Genomic DNA, 19,942 nt, shown 5'->3' on the forward strand with positions numbered 1-19,942 from the left:
CATATTTCTCTCTTGTGCTCACCAGAGATGTGGTACATGATAAACAAGTCTAGCTGTTAGGTTGCTAACCGTTTTGTTTTTTGTTAGCACAACCTTTTATTTAGACTGGTTTATGGAATGAGTTTGGCTGTGGATGTGTTCTGTGTGATATTTGGATGATGATGTTCGCATTTATCTTTTTCAATAAAAGGTGATATTGATGAATAAAGGTGTGAAGACCTTTATTTCCCAGCAGTACAAAGCAGTGTTTAGATGCTTTCAGAAAACAATGCTGTTTATACAAGTTTGTTCCATCATATGTTCTGTTACTACTGTTCCAATCACATATTTGAGATGGTATGCTGCAGGGACCAGTCAACAATGATCACAAATATGTGATCGTACGTGGCAAAGGGTTAATGGAAGCCTCTCCAACATAATCCAGGTGGAATCAGGAATTCCTCAGGGCAGCGGTCAACCCCTTACTTTTTTCAATCTTTACTAATGACATGTGACTGGCTTTGAGTAAAGCCAGTGTGTCTATGTATGTGGATGACTCAACACTATACACATCAGCTACTACAGCGAGTGAAATCACTGCAACTTAAAAAAAGAGCTGCAGTTAGTTTCAGAATGGGTGGCAAGGAATAAGTTAGTCCTAAATATTTCAAAATCTAAAGCATTGTATCTGGGACAAATAATTTGCTAAACCATAAACCTCAACTAAATATTGTAATAAATAATGTGGAAATTGAGCAAGTAACCCTGGATTGTAAACTGTCATGCTCAAAACATGTTGATACAACAGTAGCTAAAATTGGAGAAGTCTGTCCATAATAAAGCTCTGCCTTAACGACACTATCAACAAGGCAGGTTCCTACAGTCCCTAATTTTGTCGCACTTTTCAGCCGTGTAGTCAGGTGCCAAAGAGAGACCTCCAGGAAATGACAATTGGCTCAGAAAAGTGCAGCACGCCTTGCCCTATGTACATGGAGAGCTAACACTAATAATATGCATGTAAACTCTCATGACTCAAAGTGGAGGAGAGATTGACTTCATCACTGCTTGATTTTGTAAGAAGTGTTAACATGCTGAATGCACTGAGGTGTCGGTTTAAACTAGTAGCACACAGCTCAGACACCCATGCATACCCTACAAGACATGCCAGCAAGTCTCTTCACAATCTCCAAGTCAAGGACAGACTATGGGAGGTGCACAGTACAACATAGAGCCATTGTTACATGGAACTCTATTCCACGTCAGGTAACTGATGCAAGCAGTAGAATCAGATTAAAAAATTTAAAAAATACATCTGATGGAACAGCGAGGACTGTGAAGAGACACACACACACACAGGCACACACACAGGCGTTGTATTGTAAATATGTGATAGTGGAGTAGTGGCCTAAAAGTGTTATAAAATGTAATATATAAAATTCTATATATCTGCCTTAATGTTGCAAGACCCCAGGAGTGTGGAGATCTTTAAATAATACAAAATAGACAACTACAATGAGAGCACAAAACATTAAGAACACCTTCCCCCTTTTGCCTTCAGAACAGTCTCAATTCATTGGGGGCATTGAGATGGACTCTATAAGGTGTCAAGCATTCTACAGGGATGCTGGTCCATGTTGACTTCAATGCTTCCCACAGTTGTGTCAAGTTGGCTGGTGGACCATTCTTGATACACATGGGAAACTGTTGAGTGTGAAAAAGCAGTGTTGCAGTTAACACACTCGAAATCGGTGCGCCTGGCACCTACTACCATACGCCGTTCAAAGGCACTTCAATATTTTGTCTTGCTCATTCACCCTCTAAATGGCACAAATACACAATCCATGTCCCAATTGTCTCAAAGCTTAAAAATCATTCTCTAACATGTCTCCTCTCTTTCATCTACACTGATTGAAGTGGATTTAACAGGTGACATCAATAAGGTATTAATAATAGCTTTCACCTTTCGTCAGTCTGTCATGGAAAGAGCAGGTTTCGTATATGCAGTGTATATTGGTCCTGACAATCTATATACCAAAAATTATTCTGATCATTTGATTGTATTCACATGACTAGATTCTTGAAATGTGTAAAAAAACAGTAACCCATGTGTCCAAAGACTAAATATAGTACTATAGAGAAATAGCTGTAGGTTCAAACTACTGAGTTGAATCATATATTAGACATAGTTGGGTTTAGAACAGGTCAAAGAACAATACTATGAGTCGACATGCATATGCTGAAGTCATTTTAACGAAGTATGATAATCTTAACATTTCAATGTGACCTGTCTAGACACGTTTACTATGTTGACACCAAATTCCATGCATTTACACAAAAAGTCATTTGTTCTGAGGCGCATTTTGATATTGTACAAGGATGTGAACGGGTTAATCAAAGACATTTAAGTTGCAGTGACTGTTGTTTGTACCACACAACGTGATTGATTAACTTGTCCTGAACCAGAGGTGGAGAACTCAGGTCAATTCTTCCTTGTTAAGGGCACGTGACTGTAAAATAAGCCTTCTGTCCGTACTTAAAAGGAAGATATCTGATTATCAACAGTGGGGTCTGTTTCCGTAGCTGGGTAAGGCTGATCCCACACAGCCAAAGGGCAACTGACATTTCTGTAGTGTGGTAATTCCACATACCCCCAAAAATGTGCAAAGCTTTCCAACAGATGTGTCATTCCAGAAACATTGAGTTTATAAACAGTTACTGATATTAACACAGGATTTCATTATAGTGGATGGGACTTGGATGACATAATGACACCTCACACACAACATTTTCTTTCACTCGTGATTTTAAGACAACGATAATGCACTGGTAGAGAGGTAAGTTATGAGTACAAATATATATATATATATAACACTTACATTACAGCTCTTATATTTGGCATGGACCTGTAATCTAAAGCAACACAAATCAAACAATACATTGATGATGTGAAGATTCCATTTTTATATTGTAAGTGTTTAAGGATTCATTCAAGATTCCATCTCTTGCATAGCAACTGTTTGTGCTTATTGAGAGTAGAGAAGAGAAAAAAAGCCCTGTAGTATTATACCATTAAAGGCCTCTATCTCTGACTGACTCATCTGTTATTGCAGGGGCAGGCAGCTAAATTACATTAATCTAGGGTGATCCTGAGGCTGATCGTCAGGGATTACAGGAGCTGCTATCCATCCATACCAGCGCATAAATCTCATCTGCACTGGCTCGTTATTAAATTGCATTGGTTTAAGTTTACATTTCTGTTTTGTAGTATTTACTGATGGTTTTGTCAATGGGGTTAACAATTAGCAGATTCTGACACCAATGCATGTGCTAAAATGGCACACGATGTATATATAACCTGGGGAAGATGGATGGGGGATGGTGTGACACGTGGCTGTTTACTTGAAGGACCGGCGGACCTTGCGTCCCTTGAGAGGCTGAGTGGGTCTGTAGTTGTCCTGCATGCAGCAATGTGCCTCTCCGTCCCCACTGAATTTCAAGCTGCGGAATTTACCCATCTGTCAAGCGAGAGAGCGCAAGAAAGGGAGATACAATGGTTAGAAGCAGAATGTCAACACTGCGGCCTTTGACTCATGCTAAAGTGGTTGCTGTGGCCTACTGCTCTCCAAAAACGATTTCCTATAATCCCTAAAACAATTTCAAATAAGTACCAATGTTCCTATAGAGGTCTAACTGATCACAATGTAGAGTGAAGTTTTGAGAATAAAGAGTGGAGGACACAATCACAGAGGGAAGAATAGAACAGTATGCGCAATGACACCAGCGTGCAGCTTGGGAACCCCTCTCTGGTAGAGAGTTCACCTAAACCTCACTTGTTAAACCATGTGGGTCTCATATTCGCCTGCAAAGCCATATAAATTTGTCATTAGCACAAACTCCACATTGGAATCAAAGTAATCAGACGTACAGCCATAAGCAAGTAAAGAGTGTACATCCAGGTTGCTATAAGAATGAAAATGTCTTCACTAAATTCATATTACTATGCATACCATGACAATGACCAGCTGCAGAGTCTGTACAGTCTCATTTCCTAGTAAAAGTTCAAAATGTAGGTGTAGACCGTATCAATTGACACACTGTTCAACTTGTTCTCATTGACAGCGAAATGTGAAATCACCCAAAAAATAATGAAAGTGCATTAATTTTCTTTATTCTGTAGTCTCACACTCTTTAGGCATGGGTCCTAGACCGTCCTACTGTATATAGGTGAAAGGCTTTTTCCAACACGACATTGCATCAGTACTCTGTGAGAACTGTAAAACTCTCTCCATCCAAGTTATTGCTGCCTTGCGCTACACCTTAACTTTACCTCAGCAATGCATATGGCTGAAAGTGTCGATTTAGGGAGGGCTACAATCTTCATGATGACATTTGTGAGACAATGCTTTTGACTGCAGCTTTTTGAGCTTTCAGTAAACAAGTCTTCTTGGGGACCAAATGTAAATGCCAGCTGGTGAAATTGGACTTCGGGATTTGATATCCCCAAGGAGCTTCAATAATAAATCAAATCAAAGTTTATTGGTGGCGTATACAGTTTAGCAGATGTTATAGCGGATGCAACGAAATGCTTGTGTTACTAGCACCTAACAGTGCAGCAAAAATGTCAAACATGTACACAAATAATAATCAAAAACTAGAAATAAGAAATCAGAATTCAGTTAACAACCCAAATAACACTATCAGTAATCCAAATACAATCTATGCATATATTCACCAATAACATATACTAAGAATGATATGTACAGCAGGAGACACTGTACATTACAATGAGTTATGTCAAGAATACAGTGTATAAATAAACAGTGTAACAAAATGTAATGTACAGTAGTAGGTATATTAGAATTAACTATCAATACAGTATACAGTGCCTTTGAAAAGTATTCAAGCCCCTTGATTATTTCCACATTTTGTTACTTTACAGTACAATGGATTAAATAAAAATCCACATTAATCTACACACAATACACCATAATCACAAAGCGAAAACAGGTTTTTTGAAATGTATGAAATTTTATTTTTAACATAACCTTATTTACATAAGCATCCAGACCCTTTGCTATGAGACTCGAAATTGAGCTCAGGTGCATCCTGTTTCCTTTGATCCTCCATGAGATGTTTCTACAGGTGGATTGTGTCCACCCGTGTTAAATTAAATTAATTGAACATGATTTGGAAAGGCGAACACCTGTTTATATAAGGTCCCACAGTTAACAGTGCATGTCAGAGCAAAAACCAAGCCAAAAGGTTGAAGGAATCGTCCGTAGAGCGCAAAGTGTCAAGCCACAGATCTGGGAAAGGGTACCAATATATAAAAATATGCAGCATTAAAGGTCCCCAAGGACACAGTGGCCTCCATTCTTAAATGGAAGAAGTTTGGAACAACCAAGACTTGTCCGAGAGCTGCCCCCCCCCCCCCCCCCGGCCAATCGGGGGTGAAGGGCCTTTGTCAGGGAGGTGACTCTGCCAGAGCTCTAGAGTTCCTCTTTGAAGATAGGAGAACCTTCCAGAAGGACAACCATCTCTGCAGCACTCCACCGATCAGGCCTTAATGGTAGAGTGGCCAGATGGAAGCCACTGCTCAGTAAAAAGGCACATGACAGCCTGCTTGGAGTTTGCCAAAAGGTACCTAAAGACTCTCAGACCATGAGAAACAAGATTCTATGGTCTGATGAAACCAAGATTGAACTCTGGCCTGAACGCCAAGTGGAGGAAACCTGGCATCATCCCTATAGTGAAGTGTGGTGGCAGCATCATGCTGTGAGGATGTTTTTCAGTGGCAGGGACTGGGAGACTAGTCAGGATCGAAGCAAAGATGTACGGAGCAAAGTACAGAGAGATCCTTGATGAAAACCTGCTCCAGAGCGCTCAGGATCTCCGACTGGGGCGAAGGTTCACCTTCCAACAAGACAACGACCCTAAGCACACAGCCAAGACAATGCAGTAGTGGCTTCAGTACAAGCCTCTGAATGTCCTTGAGTGGCCCAGTCAAAGCCTGGACTTGAACCCGATCAAACATCTCTGGAGAGACTTGAAAATAGCTGTGCAGCGACGCTCCCCATCCAACCTGACAGAGCTTAAGACGATCTGCAGAGAAGGGGAGAAACTCCCCAAATACAGGTGTGCCAAGCTTGTAGCGTCATACCCAAAGGTGCTTCAACAAAGTACTGCGTAGAGGGTCTGAATACTTATGTAAATGTGATTTCACTGTTTTATTTGAAATAAATTAACATTTCTAGACCTGTTTTTGCTTTGCTATTATGGGGTATTGTGTGTAGATTAAGGGGGAAAAAATATTTAATCCATTTTACAAAAAGGATGTAATGTAACAAAATGTGGAAAAAGTCAAGGGGTCTGAATACTTTCCGAAGACCACTGTATGAATACACATAGTAAAAAAACAGTATAAAAGAAACGGTCCACTCTTTAATCTCTAATAATTGGGGAGGTGTCTGTGTAGCTATGTACTGTTGCAGATGTGTTTCTTATTTCATCATAGGAAGACAGATTGTAAATTATTTACAGACAGACTTCGGAAGTTCTAGGACCGCATGGAGTAACAAACTTTTTTAGCCCATGATATAGGGAAAGAACATACCTTTACTAACACATGATTGGTATATTAATATGGGTGAAGGCTACTTTCATAGAAGTGGTGGGCTATTCAAATGATACTGGCAGGAGTTACTAAATAAGCACTATGGGCCACCACGATAATGTAATCTAAAGTGAAAGCGGCCAAGTCCATTAAGTGAATGGCTAAACTTCTGACTATAAAAACTAGAGTACAACTAACCTAGTTGTCTGTGTGGCAGGGTGTGCTACACCAGTGCTGACCTTGGTCAATGAATTGGGGCTGAACTGATGAAGTTGATTAGTGACAATGAAGGTGCTGTGTAAAGTTATTGTACCTGGGTAAGGCTGACATTGATTGATTCCTTCAGGACAATCCAGGTGACACTCTCCAGCAGAGGGGGAGTGGTCAGGGAGCCATTGTATGTCCAGTAGTCCAGTGAGTCAGGCAGCAGAGTTGCGGCGTCAAAGTTGGAAAACGTAGTTTGCTTCCCCTACAGAAGACACAAATTGTGATTTATACATGTTTAAACAAAGACTTACTTCAACATTCCCATCCAATTCCCACTACAGCTAAATTTGAGTAGTAGTCAGTTTTGATTTCACCTTTGATTTGATGGCATCCAGAGCATCCAGAACCTTTTGTAGTCTGGGGTTTGCAGCACCAAGCTATAGGAAACAAGAATTCAGTTAAACAAGGGAATCAGGCAACTTTTAGAATTAAATCACAAGGAAGCATAAATAGCATATGAACTAATTCTAAACATTTCAATTGTATTAGATCTGTACATTCAGAAACACTCCAACTACAGCAAGACCATCAGGATGGCTAGCAGCTTCACCAAAGCTGAGGTACTTGGTGTTCCAGTGCACCAGATGGAGCTTTAAAAACAGAAAGATGGATGTCAGGTTTAGCTCAGGTAGCCAATCCAAATACTGATCTGAAGTCATACAGCTTGTCCGGTTGTAAAATCTAGGTCTTGAACTGCCTACCTCACATGGGAACTTGATTCCATTGACGGTGTGCTCAGAGCCCCTGTAATCACTGGCTCCCCAGTGGAAGTGGAACTGCTTCAGCCTGTATGTGCCGGTGATGGGGCCTCCGGTCAGTGCTGCGAGCAGGAACGCACGGACACACAAACATACACGCAGGCACTTTTAATGCTGCTCTTCAAAATATCCAAAGTGTCCAAATGCAGGCAAATGACAGATGATTACTAGTCATCTACTACAGTTACAGGCTGTTGCGTTTGAATTTATTTAAGGCAGGTGTTCGCCAAATAAAAACGTGATTCACATTTCTATTTTTTTAAATTCACATTTAAAAAAAAAAAAAAAAGTCCATTTATATTTTCCAACGGGGCTATACATTTGGGTGAGGATTTTATCCCCTCGCCTGAGTAGCCTCATTTCACTGCCAAAAATAAAATTAAACCATCTAGTGTTCAGTGAAATAACACAATGTCATATACAGGTAGCCTAGTCAAATAATTAACATCCAATCACATTAACCGTTACTCTCTCGCGGGAATTCCACTAACGGTCCGTATGTAGCCAAATGTAGTTGATGCTCATTCCATTTGCTCGAAAATTTATTTTTTTTAAAGTAATGCCCGCGTCCATAGACACACATACCAGCTCTACTGGTAGTACTGCTACTACCATCGGTACTGCACCTGTCAACGACAAGTTGTTCAGCTTCCATGAGGACATCCAAAGCTAGTATCAGTAATTCCACATTTGTTGCGAGCCCAGCTGTCATGGACACTGACAGTGACAGTTGTGAATCTGATGCAGTCGAAGAGCTACTGCCCCCTTACCCGGGAAAGCCGAACGATGGACCATCGAAGAGGCACAAATATGATAACTACATGATTTGGGGTTCACTTATATTGGGAGAAGCGCTTTTCCTCAGCCACAGTGTGTTATATGTGCAAAAGTACTCTCCCTAACAACTCAAAAGGAACACGTTGGGAAGCAATACCGCAATATGCTTACTTCATAGATTATCCTGATCGTAAAATACACTACTATAAAATAAATGATAAGGTAGGGTAGGAAACGTTCGTTTTGAACAATCTAGTCTGCAGACAGGTGTGCTTGCTTCCCGGCACCACGTCAATAGACAACAACCAGACAACTAGCGTCTTTTCAAACACCTGCCTACTCTCAACCCACCTATCAATATCATCTACTGTACAGCAGCCTATATGCACAATGGACAAAGACAGTGCATACAGAAATTAATTCAACACCGTGTTTGATATTTGTTCGACACACAGCCACTGAGTTAATATGTAACCAGTTTGCAGCTAGCCTCATTCTCATTGCCCCTTACCTTACTGAATCCACACCTCAGAACCCATCAGAATGTAACTTATATAGAAAATGAAGGTCATATTTTGTGAAGTGAGAAACGGAGATAATCATGGAATGTATATAATTGCATATGGATTCTAAGGCTTACTTGAACTGTCAGTATCATCCACAAAGCCAACTTGGAAGAAATGGCCATTGTTCAGAATGTCTGTGGAGTTGGATGGGTCATAGTGCAGTTTGAGGGGGTTCAGGGCAGAATCGTAGGATGCTTGGCCACTAATAATATTAATAGGAGACTGCCTGGGCCCATTAGCAATGGGGAAGTCCTTACACCAGTTGACAGGTCCTATGATAGAAAAAAACAGGACAAAGACAAAAACAGAGGAAACATACAAATGTATCATTCACTCTATTCTAAACAGTCCAATTGTGTTCTCACAGATAAATTCATAAACGTATGACAATAACCTAACAATGTAGGGCTAATGATTTATTTACAGTAACACACCAGAAAATATTAACACTTATTTAGTTTTTTTTCCAGATAATAAATGCATAGAGCTACTCTTTCCTGCAACTGTTGCAATTTAGTTTCAACTAGTAGGTTGCAAAAGTGCAATCAGCGTCAGATGACACTGAATGCCTCACCGTCAGATGGTCCGTAACCCCAGCCATGAGACATGATTATTGACGTCTGCTCCTACGCAAATATAATCACTTTCAAATGGTTAGACCTCGATGCAAGGATCTAATTTGTGATACCCTTGAACAACAGGTGTCAGGGTTTAGGCTATATAGACTTCCCCTCGTATCAGTTGTCCTGTACCTCAAGTGGGTGGGTTTAGCCTCGTTATCTTTTGGCGTCATCAAAGCAGGTGTTCAAGCAGATTCAATACATGAACCGGATCACACCACGTTCTTTTGGTCCCATTCACTGTGGAGCGTGTCATTCTATCAGTCGACCTGGTCTCAGATGGTGAGAAAGAAGGAGAACCTGTTGAGTGAGTGCATTCCAGACAATGTAGTCTTGCCAAAAGCTTTGCTGTTAATAAATTACACACATTTCATGTGTAGTTCCTTCAGCATGGTGTCCTCTGAGGGTTTTTTCTAGTGCTATCCCCAAATAGATGTATCTTCTGTTAGCGAGGCCTGCCAGTTTCACTGACCTTGAGCTCTTCTACGTAGTCTCAGCCAGTAGTAGAACACTTAGCCTGTCGTATGTGAGATGTGAAAAGAGCAGAATCGACAAGATGGAAAACAAGTATGCAAATCAAACTGCAAGGCATTTGATTTTTTCTATGAACTGCCGATGTCCCTTTGAAGTCAGCGTAAAAACCTAATATTATACGCGCAATAGACTCTTCCTCTCCAGCGCTTAATTAAAGGGACAAAGACAATAGGACGTCAGTCACCAGTAGTAGGCCTACAGGTAATTAGACTTGGCACAATATTTGCCCAGATGTGCATAAATAATTTGGCAAAACTTGTTTTTATGCGCCTACCAGTTTATTCGTCACTTTATAACATCGGTTAAACAAATGTCATTTGGAATGAGTTGACTGATATGAAACAAGTGCCAATGAATTACACGTTCCATTTTGTTGATAACGTGACGCATAGTTTTTGGTAATTCAAAATATTCCTGAAAATGCTTTTTTTCCAGGATTTGTGTATTTGAATCCATTAAAGGACATTTTGCTTTATGTCAAGTCCAAGAAAATGTCATGTGCATTTGCTTCCATCTACTGGTACAATGATGTATCACAGACATTGGCATTCGCATATGTCTACTCTCTTCTTAGCAATGACTGCAACATGTGGCAATTGCTGGGTATTGCTTCTTGACACAATTACTACCAAACTTGAACAAGGTGACGCAGGTGAGGTTAATAATAATGAATAGGCTATATGCGATACAGTTTGGGATCTAACCAGTTGTGCAGTAAGCATGACTTTTCTATATCAGAAATTCTAAACCGACAATGCGGAAACGCTGATTAGAAATAAATCAACATTTCACTGTCATTTTGATAATATTCCATTCTCTTGTGGTGAATGTAAATTAGCATATTTATCATGACACAATCACACACATGTTGTGCCAGTTCTTTATTTAGAAACACAGTGTTTTATGTAGGCCGTGATTGGATCCCCATGTTTGACAGTTGCTTCTCACATGTCTTTTATATTGTTTTTGTCACTGACACACATACTCAATGCCAACACATCCCCTTGTGCATTTTGACCTGCAAAGGCTGGATGAGATGATCCATGATTAACACAGAGAATATCTTGGAAGTAGGAAGTAAAATGTGCGCTTTAAGATCATATCATTTAAATTATGCTTCAGTATCCTTAACTTTTTTAAATTTATTTTTTGCCACAATGTTTTTCACTGCAAAATGCACATACACTTTTGTTAGGGTGCGGCATAGTTTGTGTCAGCAATTATAGATATTTTTAATTGTACAATATCAGTATGATATATATTGTCATATCAGGGCAAATCATACTGTGACTCATCTTATTTAGACATCTTGTTAGGTACACAAAGAAACAAAAAGGCATGCATGATGCCCAACCTTCCATCCAAAGAATGCAAGAAAGTCAAAAGTTGTGTAGATACATTTACATAAAAGAGAGGCTCTCCTCTGTAATTAGTTGTACTTGTATTGATATGACCACACACGTCAGCCCTCCAGTTGAGTAAGTGGCCCAAAAATGATCAGTACTATTACGAGACCTTAGAACCTTATTGCATTTCTGTCCAAACAGAGTTATTGACACAGCCTTCTGTTCAATGTCCTCTACCTATATAGTACTCTAAATACCTCGGTTCATGTTAAGGTCAAAATAATACAATTTTTAAAAAAAATGCTGACCATTCAAACCAATGAGGGTTCGGAACTTTAAAACCAGTTCTCAATCGTCTTTTTGCACATAGAACCTTATAGTCCCAAGCTCTCGCAAAGTCTCAGTGAAAAGGACTCATTAAGCCCACAGAAAGAAGGGCTTGATTTGTCATTTCTACCTATAAACTATTAGCAAGGGACAAAATGACAATGACTAATTGGGTCTATAGTGCGAGAGAGGATGGGGTAGTGTCATGTATAAATCAGAGTACTAAAATTAGATAAATTGGATTTACAGATGATTGGGGACATTTCAACAAAGATCTCACTACTCAGAGGCCCATTGATGGTGTAGACAACATTGTTAGGGTAGAATAGAAATAAATTGGCATCTGGTACAGCGAGTAAACCTAAAACATATGCAAGGCATTATTTAATAGTGAGTGTTTATTGTAAAAAAAAACATGTAATGCAGCCATTTGAGATCTTGCTTAGACTAAATGAGCCTTTTTACAATTTAAGCAAATCAAACATATTTATCGTGATTTTATCCATTCAGCTTTTCTTTTCTTCTTACCAAAAAAACATCTCATCCTACGAACAAAATCAATACGGGGGAATCTCAGCTCTGAAAGGGTGTGATTTAGCCTCTTTTCATGGCACAGATGTGTGTTTTTGTCCCCAGTTCAGATGGAATAGTAAGCCTGAGTATGGGAACAAATGGCACTAACGCAAGGATCTTCTGACGTGATCTCATTTGGCCCATTCATTCATTTCTCTACAATATTTGATTCCCATGACGATTTTTCTGACCGACAGGAAATGGCATCAGCAGTCTGACAAGACAGAACAGTTTGACCTTTACAGACAACCAAGTGGAATGCTTTTCCTCATAATTGTTATGTTTCTATACACTTCTAAAATAAATACATCCATCTCATTGTTTTTGATCAGGAAATATTTAGAGTATACTATAGCCTAAATGGTCAGTTTATACAAAATGAATGTCAATCTCTCCAAAAAGCAAGATTTAATTTCACTTTCTTCAGTCCCAAACGTAACTTCATTACATCATCTTCACTAACTAATTTGTTGTCGTTTCTCACAGTTTTGATTTATCAGCAGAATTCTGTGGTGGACTAAATTGCAGCTGTCATGGGTTTTCGTCATGTCCCCCTCTGTTTATAGTGACAGCATGATAACTAATGAGCCACAGTTGTGGACAAGCCCAATCTGTTTGCAAAGCAGATGCCAGTCCCCATTTGATCTCCACTGAATAACCTGCCATCTCCTCTCTGCATGCACAGTCCCTATTACCTCACAGGATGGGAGAATATCTTATTGTCTAGTGCTTTGATAGGTCAGCATGTTGAGCTGTGCGAGTGTATAGTTAGTTACAGTATGTGATGTTTCTTCATAAAAAATGTCAATGGGTGAGAGACACTGTGTACAGACTGATCAGGTGAATCCAGGTAAAAGCTAGGATCCCTTATGGATGTCACCTGTTAAATCCACTTCAATCATTGTAGATGAAGGAGAGGAGACAGGTTAAAGAAGGATTGTTAAGCTTTAAGACAATTGAGACATGGAGTGTTATGTGTGCCATTCAGATGGTGAATGGACAAGAAAAGAGTGCTTTTGAACTGGTTATGGTAGTAGGTGTCAGGCAAACAGGTTTGAGTGTGTCAAGAATTGCAAACCTGCTGTTTTTTTCCATTCAACAGTTTCCTGTGTGTATCAAGTATCCACCAACCAAAGGACATCAACCAACTTGACATGACTATGGGAAACATTTGAGTCAACATTGGCCTACATCCCTGTGGAATTCTTTCGACACCTTGTAGAGTCCATTCCCAGAAGAATTGAAGCTGTACTGAAGGCAAAAGGGGGTGCGGCTCAATATTAAAGTGTTCTTAATGTTTTGTACACTCAGTGTATAAAACTGGTAAAGCTATAGCACACATTGGACATAAACAGTAAAGATTGTTTGTATGCTACTGTTATGGTAAGTAGTTCACTACTATCAAAACTGCAGAATTTTAGGCAGGGGGCTGGAGGACACTGAGTTTTGTAGTCCTGAAAGTAATCCCTCAGCATTTCACTTTAACATGTAAAGCATTGCTTTCAATCATGCAATCATTGCCACATTAGTTACTAACACAGCTACACAGTGTGTGAGATAATAATTAGAAAATTGGGCACACTAACTGTTGTATTTTATTTTCTAAGGGCCCCTAACACACAATACACTGCCCCTCCCTACACAATGCTGAGATAAAAACAAACTTACATGGATCAGTATTACTGGCAATGGATGGGAACAATCTGCTGTTGCTTTTTAGGGATTATATTGGACACAACTCTAGGAAATGCTGTATAATTAGGCTATTAATAGCCCACAGTCAATTTTCTTTGTTAGGTCTGTAATGTAGTGAACGTTATGCCATAATCCAGTCTGTCTTTTCATCGTGTGAGATTCCAGTTCCATGTTTTACAGTAGCCAGCGGGTGGGAGGGATATGCCATGTGAACTATGTAATGCCAGCGTACTTCTGAGTAAAGTTAAACTAAAGTATATGAATGCCTCAGTTCTTAACATAAGCCATCTAAATAACTGGATGTTACAAGGTCTAGATGTATACTTACATAAGTCTGTTCGGCACAAGTATTCATATCTCTGACAAAATGTTTAACCATTTTTAAAATACCCAAAAAATATAATACACAGTGTACAAAACATTAGGGACATCTGAAGGGGTGGAGACAGGTTAGAGAAGGATTTTCAAGCCTTGATGGATTGCCTATGTGTGCCGTTCAGAGGGTGAATGGGTAAGACAACGGATTTAAGTGCCTTTGAACGGGATATGGTAATAGGTGCCAGGCACACCAGATTGTCAAGAACTGCAACGCTGCTGGGTTTTTCATGCTCAACAGTTTCCCGTGTGTATCAAGAATGGTCCACCACCCAAAGGACATCCAGCCAACTTGACACAAATGTGGGAAGCAATTAAGTCAACATGGGCCAGCAGCCCTGTGGGTAGCTTTCGACACCTTATAGTCATGCCCCAACGGTTTGAGGCTGTTTTGAGGGCAAAAGGGGTTGCAACTCAATATTAGGAAGGTGTTGTACACTCGGTGTATATGTTTTGTTGAAAATATGGTAGAGCAATTCATTGTTGTGAAGTCAGTTCTATGTTTGGTGGCAATTGTCTATGTGCTGAAGGAAAACATTTGTATAAATAATTCATAATTATACTCTATATTCCCTACGCAATTGTCTCCATCACAACAGTTTAGCAGCCAAAAACAATTAATTGTCCCAGGTCCATCCGCCATGCCGGGTCTTAGTGGCATCTTGATTTCTGCTGTGTGGGTTTTCCTCCTCTATGCGTTGCATCAACAGAGCGAGCTGTCAGGTGCATGGAGCAGAGGCTCGTGCGGTTTGATACCTATACTGCCCACCACCAGTCGCTTCTATTATTTCTCATAAACGGCTGTTTCATTTAGGATTTATCGAATATCGTTCCACTCATGAATGTTGACTTGAGAATACTCTGAAGGTAAGCTCTCAATATTTTTCCGATATGTTGCATGTTTTCCTCCATACAAATAGCAAGTGGTTGATTTGATGAATATACTAATGGTGAGGAATGGACCACATTAGCCTACTATCTACCTTCTTTGACAACTGTTTGTTGGCCGAAAGGCATTATTTTAAAATAGGCTACATTGTAACCACCAACATTTTGGTTGTAACAAACACACGCTGATCGCACAATGAAATTCCAGAATTCTAGCGCCGATACAGCAGCCCACATCAGTTGCACACAGCAGCGCAACATATGAAGCAAGATAAAGACCGCAAAAGCCAAGCCTGCTGCTCCTACACATGTCGTGAATAGTCTGTGCGCTGTTTGAGTTAAAGCTATCGATGAATGCATGCACATTTTCTGACAGTATTCTATTATTTTCTCGTCTTGGAATGCAGTGCATGCTGTGTCTATAGCTCGTGAGTCATTTAACTGTTCAATAAGTGTTTGGAAACAAGTTTTTGCTATTTGCATAGTTGAACATGAGTGTTTTGATCAAACACACTTTCTTCCGATTAGTATATCAAATAGCCTACTAATCAGGAGACAAATTGTAGTATTTCATAGATGTATACTGTTGCTCTAAAGTATTGCTTCAAGTCATGGACAGAGATGGGCGTTATCATTCTAGCAGAGAGAAGACGAGAGAGAAGACATCAGTGTTGCAGATTTATCTATGTAACTAAGCAGGTATTGCCAGGGTTTCCCCTCCTAAATATTATTAATACCTACATCAGATGGCACTTTTTTTAGGGTCTTCCTCTGACATAGAGGTCCTCGATGGCAGGAAGCTTGGCCCCAGTAATGTACTGGGCTGCCCTCTGTAGTGTCTTGCTGTTGGATGCCAAGTAGTTGCCATACCAAGCGGTGATGCAGCCAGTCAAGATGCTCTCAAGGGTAGAGCTGTATAACTTTTTGAGGATCTGTGGGCCCATGACAAATATTTTCAACCTCCTGAACGGGGACGAGGCGTTGTCGTGCTCTCTTCACGACTGCGTTTGTGTGTGTGGACCATGATAATTCCTTAGTGATGTGGACAACGAGGAACTTGAAGCTCTGGATCTGCTCCATTACAGCCCTGTTGATGTGGATGGGGGTGCTCAGCCCTCTGTTTCCTGTAGTCCACGATCATCTCCTTTGTCTTGCTGACATTGAGGGAAAGGTTGGCACCACACAGCCAGGTCTCTGACCTCCTCCCTGTAGGCTGTCTCATTGTCGTCGGTGATCCAGCCTACCACCGTTGTCATCTGCAAACTTAATTATATTGTTGGAGTTGTGCACTGCCACGCAGTTGTGGCTGAACATGGAGTACAGGAAGGGACTTAGCATGCACCCCAAAGTGGCCCCCCTTGTTGAGGGTCAGCATGGTGAATGTGTTGCCTACATTCACCACCTGGGAGTGGACCATCAGGATGTCCAGGATCCAGTTGCAAAGGGAGGTTTAAAAATGTTGCCGGAAGGGATGGCTGTCGTTTTACGAGCTCTTAACCAATTGGGCTATTTTGTGAGTTCTTTTAGCATTGTTTGTAACTTATTTTGTAAATAATGTTGATGTTGCTGTCTCTTATGACCGAAAAAAGCTTCTGGATATCTGACCAGATATCAGATTACTCACCTCAAACTGGACAAAGATTTTTTCTTTATTGAGTTGAACGCGAAGGATAAAATGTTGATCCCAGACAAGGCCCAAATCCCTGTCATTCACATGAAGGAAATACAGGGGGCGAAGATCAGGGTACCTTGTGAGAATGTCAGTGAGTGGCCTTTAAACTGGATGAGCTCCGTTTGAGACTATCCTACCAACGGGACATTAAAAACTGTAAAAGCTTATGTTTCACGGAGTCATAGCTGAACGACGACATGGATAATATATACACTGCTCAAAAAACTTAAGGGAACACTAAAAAAACACATCCTAGATCTGAATGAATGAAATATTCTTATTAAATACTTTTTTCATTACATAGTTGAATGTGCTGACACAAATCAATGGAAATCATATTTATCAACCCATGGAGGGCCTGGATTTGGAGTCACACTCAAAATTAAAGTGGAAAACCATACTACAGGCTGATCCAACTTTGATGTAATGTCCTTAATACAAGTCGAAATGAGGCTCAGTAGTGTGTGTGGCCTCCATGTGCCTGTATGACCTCCCTACAACGCCTGGGCATGCTCCTAAAGAGGTGGCGGATGGTCTCCTGAGGGATCTCCTCCCAGACCTGGACTAAAGCATCCGCCAACTCCTGGACAGTCTGTGGTGCAACGTGGCGTTGGTGGATGGAGCGAGACATGATGTCCCAGATGTGCTCAATTGGATTCAGGTCTGGGGAATGGGCAGGCCAGTCCATAGCATCAATGCCTTCCTCTTGCAGGAACTGCTGACAGACTCCAGCCACATGAGGTCTAGCATCGTCTTGCATTAGGAGGAACCCAGGGCCAACCGCACTAGCATATGGTCTCACAAGGGGTCTGAGGATCTCATCTCGGTACCTAATGTCAGTCAGGCTACCTCTGGCGAGCACATGGAGGGCTGTGCGGCCCCCCAAAGAAATGCCACCCCACACCATGACTGACCCACTGCCAAACCGGTCATGCTGGAGGATGTTGCAGGCAGCAGAACGTTCTCCACGGCGTCTCCAGACTGTCACGTCTGTTACATGTGCTCAGTGTGAACCTGCTTTCATTTGTGAAGAGCACAGGGCGCCAGTGGCGAATTTGCCAATCTTGGTGTTCTCTGGCAAATGAAAAACGCCCTGCACGGTGTTGGGCTGTAAGCACAACCCCCACCTGTGGACGTCGGGCCCTCATACCACCCCCATGGAGTCTGTTTCTGACCATTTGAGCAGACACATGCACATTTGTGGCCTGCTGGAGGTCATTTTGCAGGGCTCTGGCAGTGCTCCTCCTGCTCCTCCTTGCACAAATGCGGAGGTAGCGGTCCTGCTGTTGGGTTGTTGCCCTCCTACGGCCTCCTCCACGTCTCCTGATGTACTGGCCTGTCTCCTGGTAGCGCCTCCATGCTTTGGACACTACGCTGACAGACACAGCAAACCTTCTTGCCACAGCTCTCATTGATGTGCCATCCTGGATGAGCGGCACTACCTGAGCCACTTGTGTGGGTTGTAGACTCCGTCTCATGCTACCACTAGAGTGAAAGCACCGCCAGCATTCAAAAGTGACCAAAACATCAGCCAGGAAGCATATAAACTGAGAAGTGGTCTGTGGTCCCATCTGAAGAACCACTCCTTTATTGGGGGTGTCTTGCTAATTGCCTATAATTTCCACCTGTTTATTCCATTTGCACAACAGCATGTAAAATGTATTGTCAATCAGTTTTGCTTCCTAAGTGGACAGTTTGATTTCACAGAAGTGTGATTGACTTGGAGTTACATTGTGTTGTTTTAAGTGTTCCCTTTTATTTTTTTGAGAAGTGTAGTTGGCTGGGTTTTCCCTTGCATCGGCAGAACAGAACAGCTACATCCGGTAAGACGATGGGGTGGGGGTGTGTCTATTTGTCAATAAGAGGTGGTGCGCAACGTCTAATATTTAAGGTAGTCTCGTGGTATTGCTCACCTGAGGTAGAATACCTCATGATAAGCTGTAGATCACACTATCTACCAAGAGTTTTCATCTATATTTTTTGTAGCCGTCTATTTACCACCACAAACCGATGCTGGCACTAAGACTGCATTCAACGAGCTGTATAAGGCTATAAACAAACAAGAAAATGCTCACTAAGCTGAGGATCCTTGGACTAAACACCTCCCTCTGCATCTGGATCCTGGACTTTGACGGGCCACCCCCAGGTGGTAAGGGTAGGCAACAACATATCTGCCACGCTGATCCTCAACACGGGGGCTCCTTAGGGTGCATGCTTAGTCCCCTCCTGTTCTCCCTGTTCACCCACGACTGCGTGGCCAAGCATGACACACACCATCTAAGTTTTGACTACACAACGGTGGCAGGCCTGATCACCGACAACGATGAGACAGTCTATAGTGGGCAAGTTGAAGACATGGCATCGTGTTGCCAGGACAACAACCTCTCCCTCAGCGTGAGCAAGACAATGGAGATTATTGTGGACTACAGAAAAAGGATGGCCAAACACTTCTCCATTCATATTGACGGGGCTATAGTGGAGCAGGTCGAGAGTTAAGGTCCTTGGTGACCACATCAACAACAAACTATCATAGTCCAAACACCGCAAGAAATTTGTGAAGAGGGCACAACAATGCCTTTTCCCCCTCAAAAGACTGAAAATATTTGGCATTGGTCCCCAGATCCTCAAAGTTATACAGCTGCTCCATTGAGAGCATCACCGCCTGTTATGGCAACTGCTCGGCATCCGACCGTAAAGTGCTACAGAGTGTAGTGCGTACAGCCCAGTACAAGCTTCCTGCCATCTAGGACCTATATACAAGGCGTTGTCAGAGGAAGGCCCCAAAAATGTTCATAGTCTCCAGTCACCCAAGTCATAGACGTTTCTCTCTGCTACCGCGCAGTACCGGAGCGCCAAAAATAAAAAAAATGTTTAAAAAAAAAAAATCACTGAACCCTCCCTCAGTAGCTTTAACCTCTCTGGGATATATGGGACAGTAGCGTCCCACCATGG

General features: G+C 41.4%; 2 protein-coding genes across 10 annotated transcripts in view; one reads left to right on the plus strand and one right to left on the minus strand.

Moving 5' to 3' along the window:
* Positions 1-204: 204 nt before the first annotated feature.
* LOC118394683 (carbonic anhydrase-like) lies at positions 205-9,705 on the minus strand. Of its 2 annotated transcripts, XM_035788134.2 has the most exons (7): positions 9,535-9,704; positions 9,035-9,232; positions 7,561-7,679; positions 7,357-7,449; positions 7,174-7,236; positions 6,906-7,061; positions 205-3,494 (listed from the first exon to the last, which is right to left on the minus strand). In XM_035788134.2, exons 1-7 carry the CDS (start codon positions 9,566-9,568, stop codon positions 3,375-3,377), a joined length of 783 nt encoding a protein of 260 aa, XP_035644027.1. In that variant the 5' UTR covers positions 9,569-9,704; the 3' UTR covers positions 205-3,374. The 2 variants fall into 2 exon arrangements, with proteins under 2 accessions (XP_035644027.1, XP_035644028.1); XM_035788135.2 differs by lacking the exon at positions 7,357-7,449 and having other exon boundaries at positions 9,535-9,705.
* Positions 9,706-9,713: 8 nt separating this feature from the next.
* LOC118394681 (disks large-associated protein 1-like) overlaps positions 9,714-19,942 on the plus strand; it is a 130,961-nt gene continuing 120,732 nt past the window's right edge. For 4 of the 8 annotated variants that reach the window (XR_008065212.1, XR_008065214.1, XM_052463775.1 and 1 more), the window contains exon 1: positions 14,843-15,297. The gene's annotated coding sequence lies outside the window, so the exon portion shown is untranslated. Of the gene's footprint in view, positions 9,888-14,842; positions 15,298-19,942 lie in introns of those variants that run through there. The other 4 variants (XM_035788130.2, XM_052463778.1, XM_052463776.1 and 1 more) reach the window with 3 other exon arrangements.

Source organism: Oncorhynchus keta, chromosome 15 (assembly GCF_023373465.1).
Source record: "Oncorhynchus keta strain PuntledgeMale-10-30-2019 chromosome 15, Oket_V2, whole genome shotgun sequence".
NCBI classification, from domain to species: domain Eukaryota; kingdom Metazoa; phylum Chordata; class Actinopteri; order Salmoniformes; family Salmonidae; genus Oncorhynchus; species Oncorhynchus keta.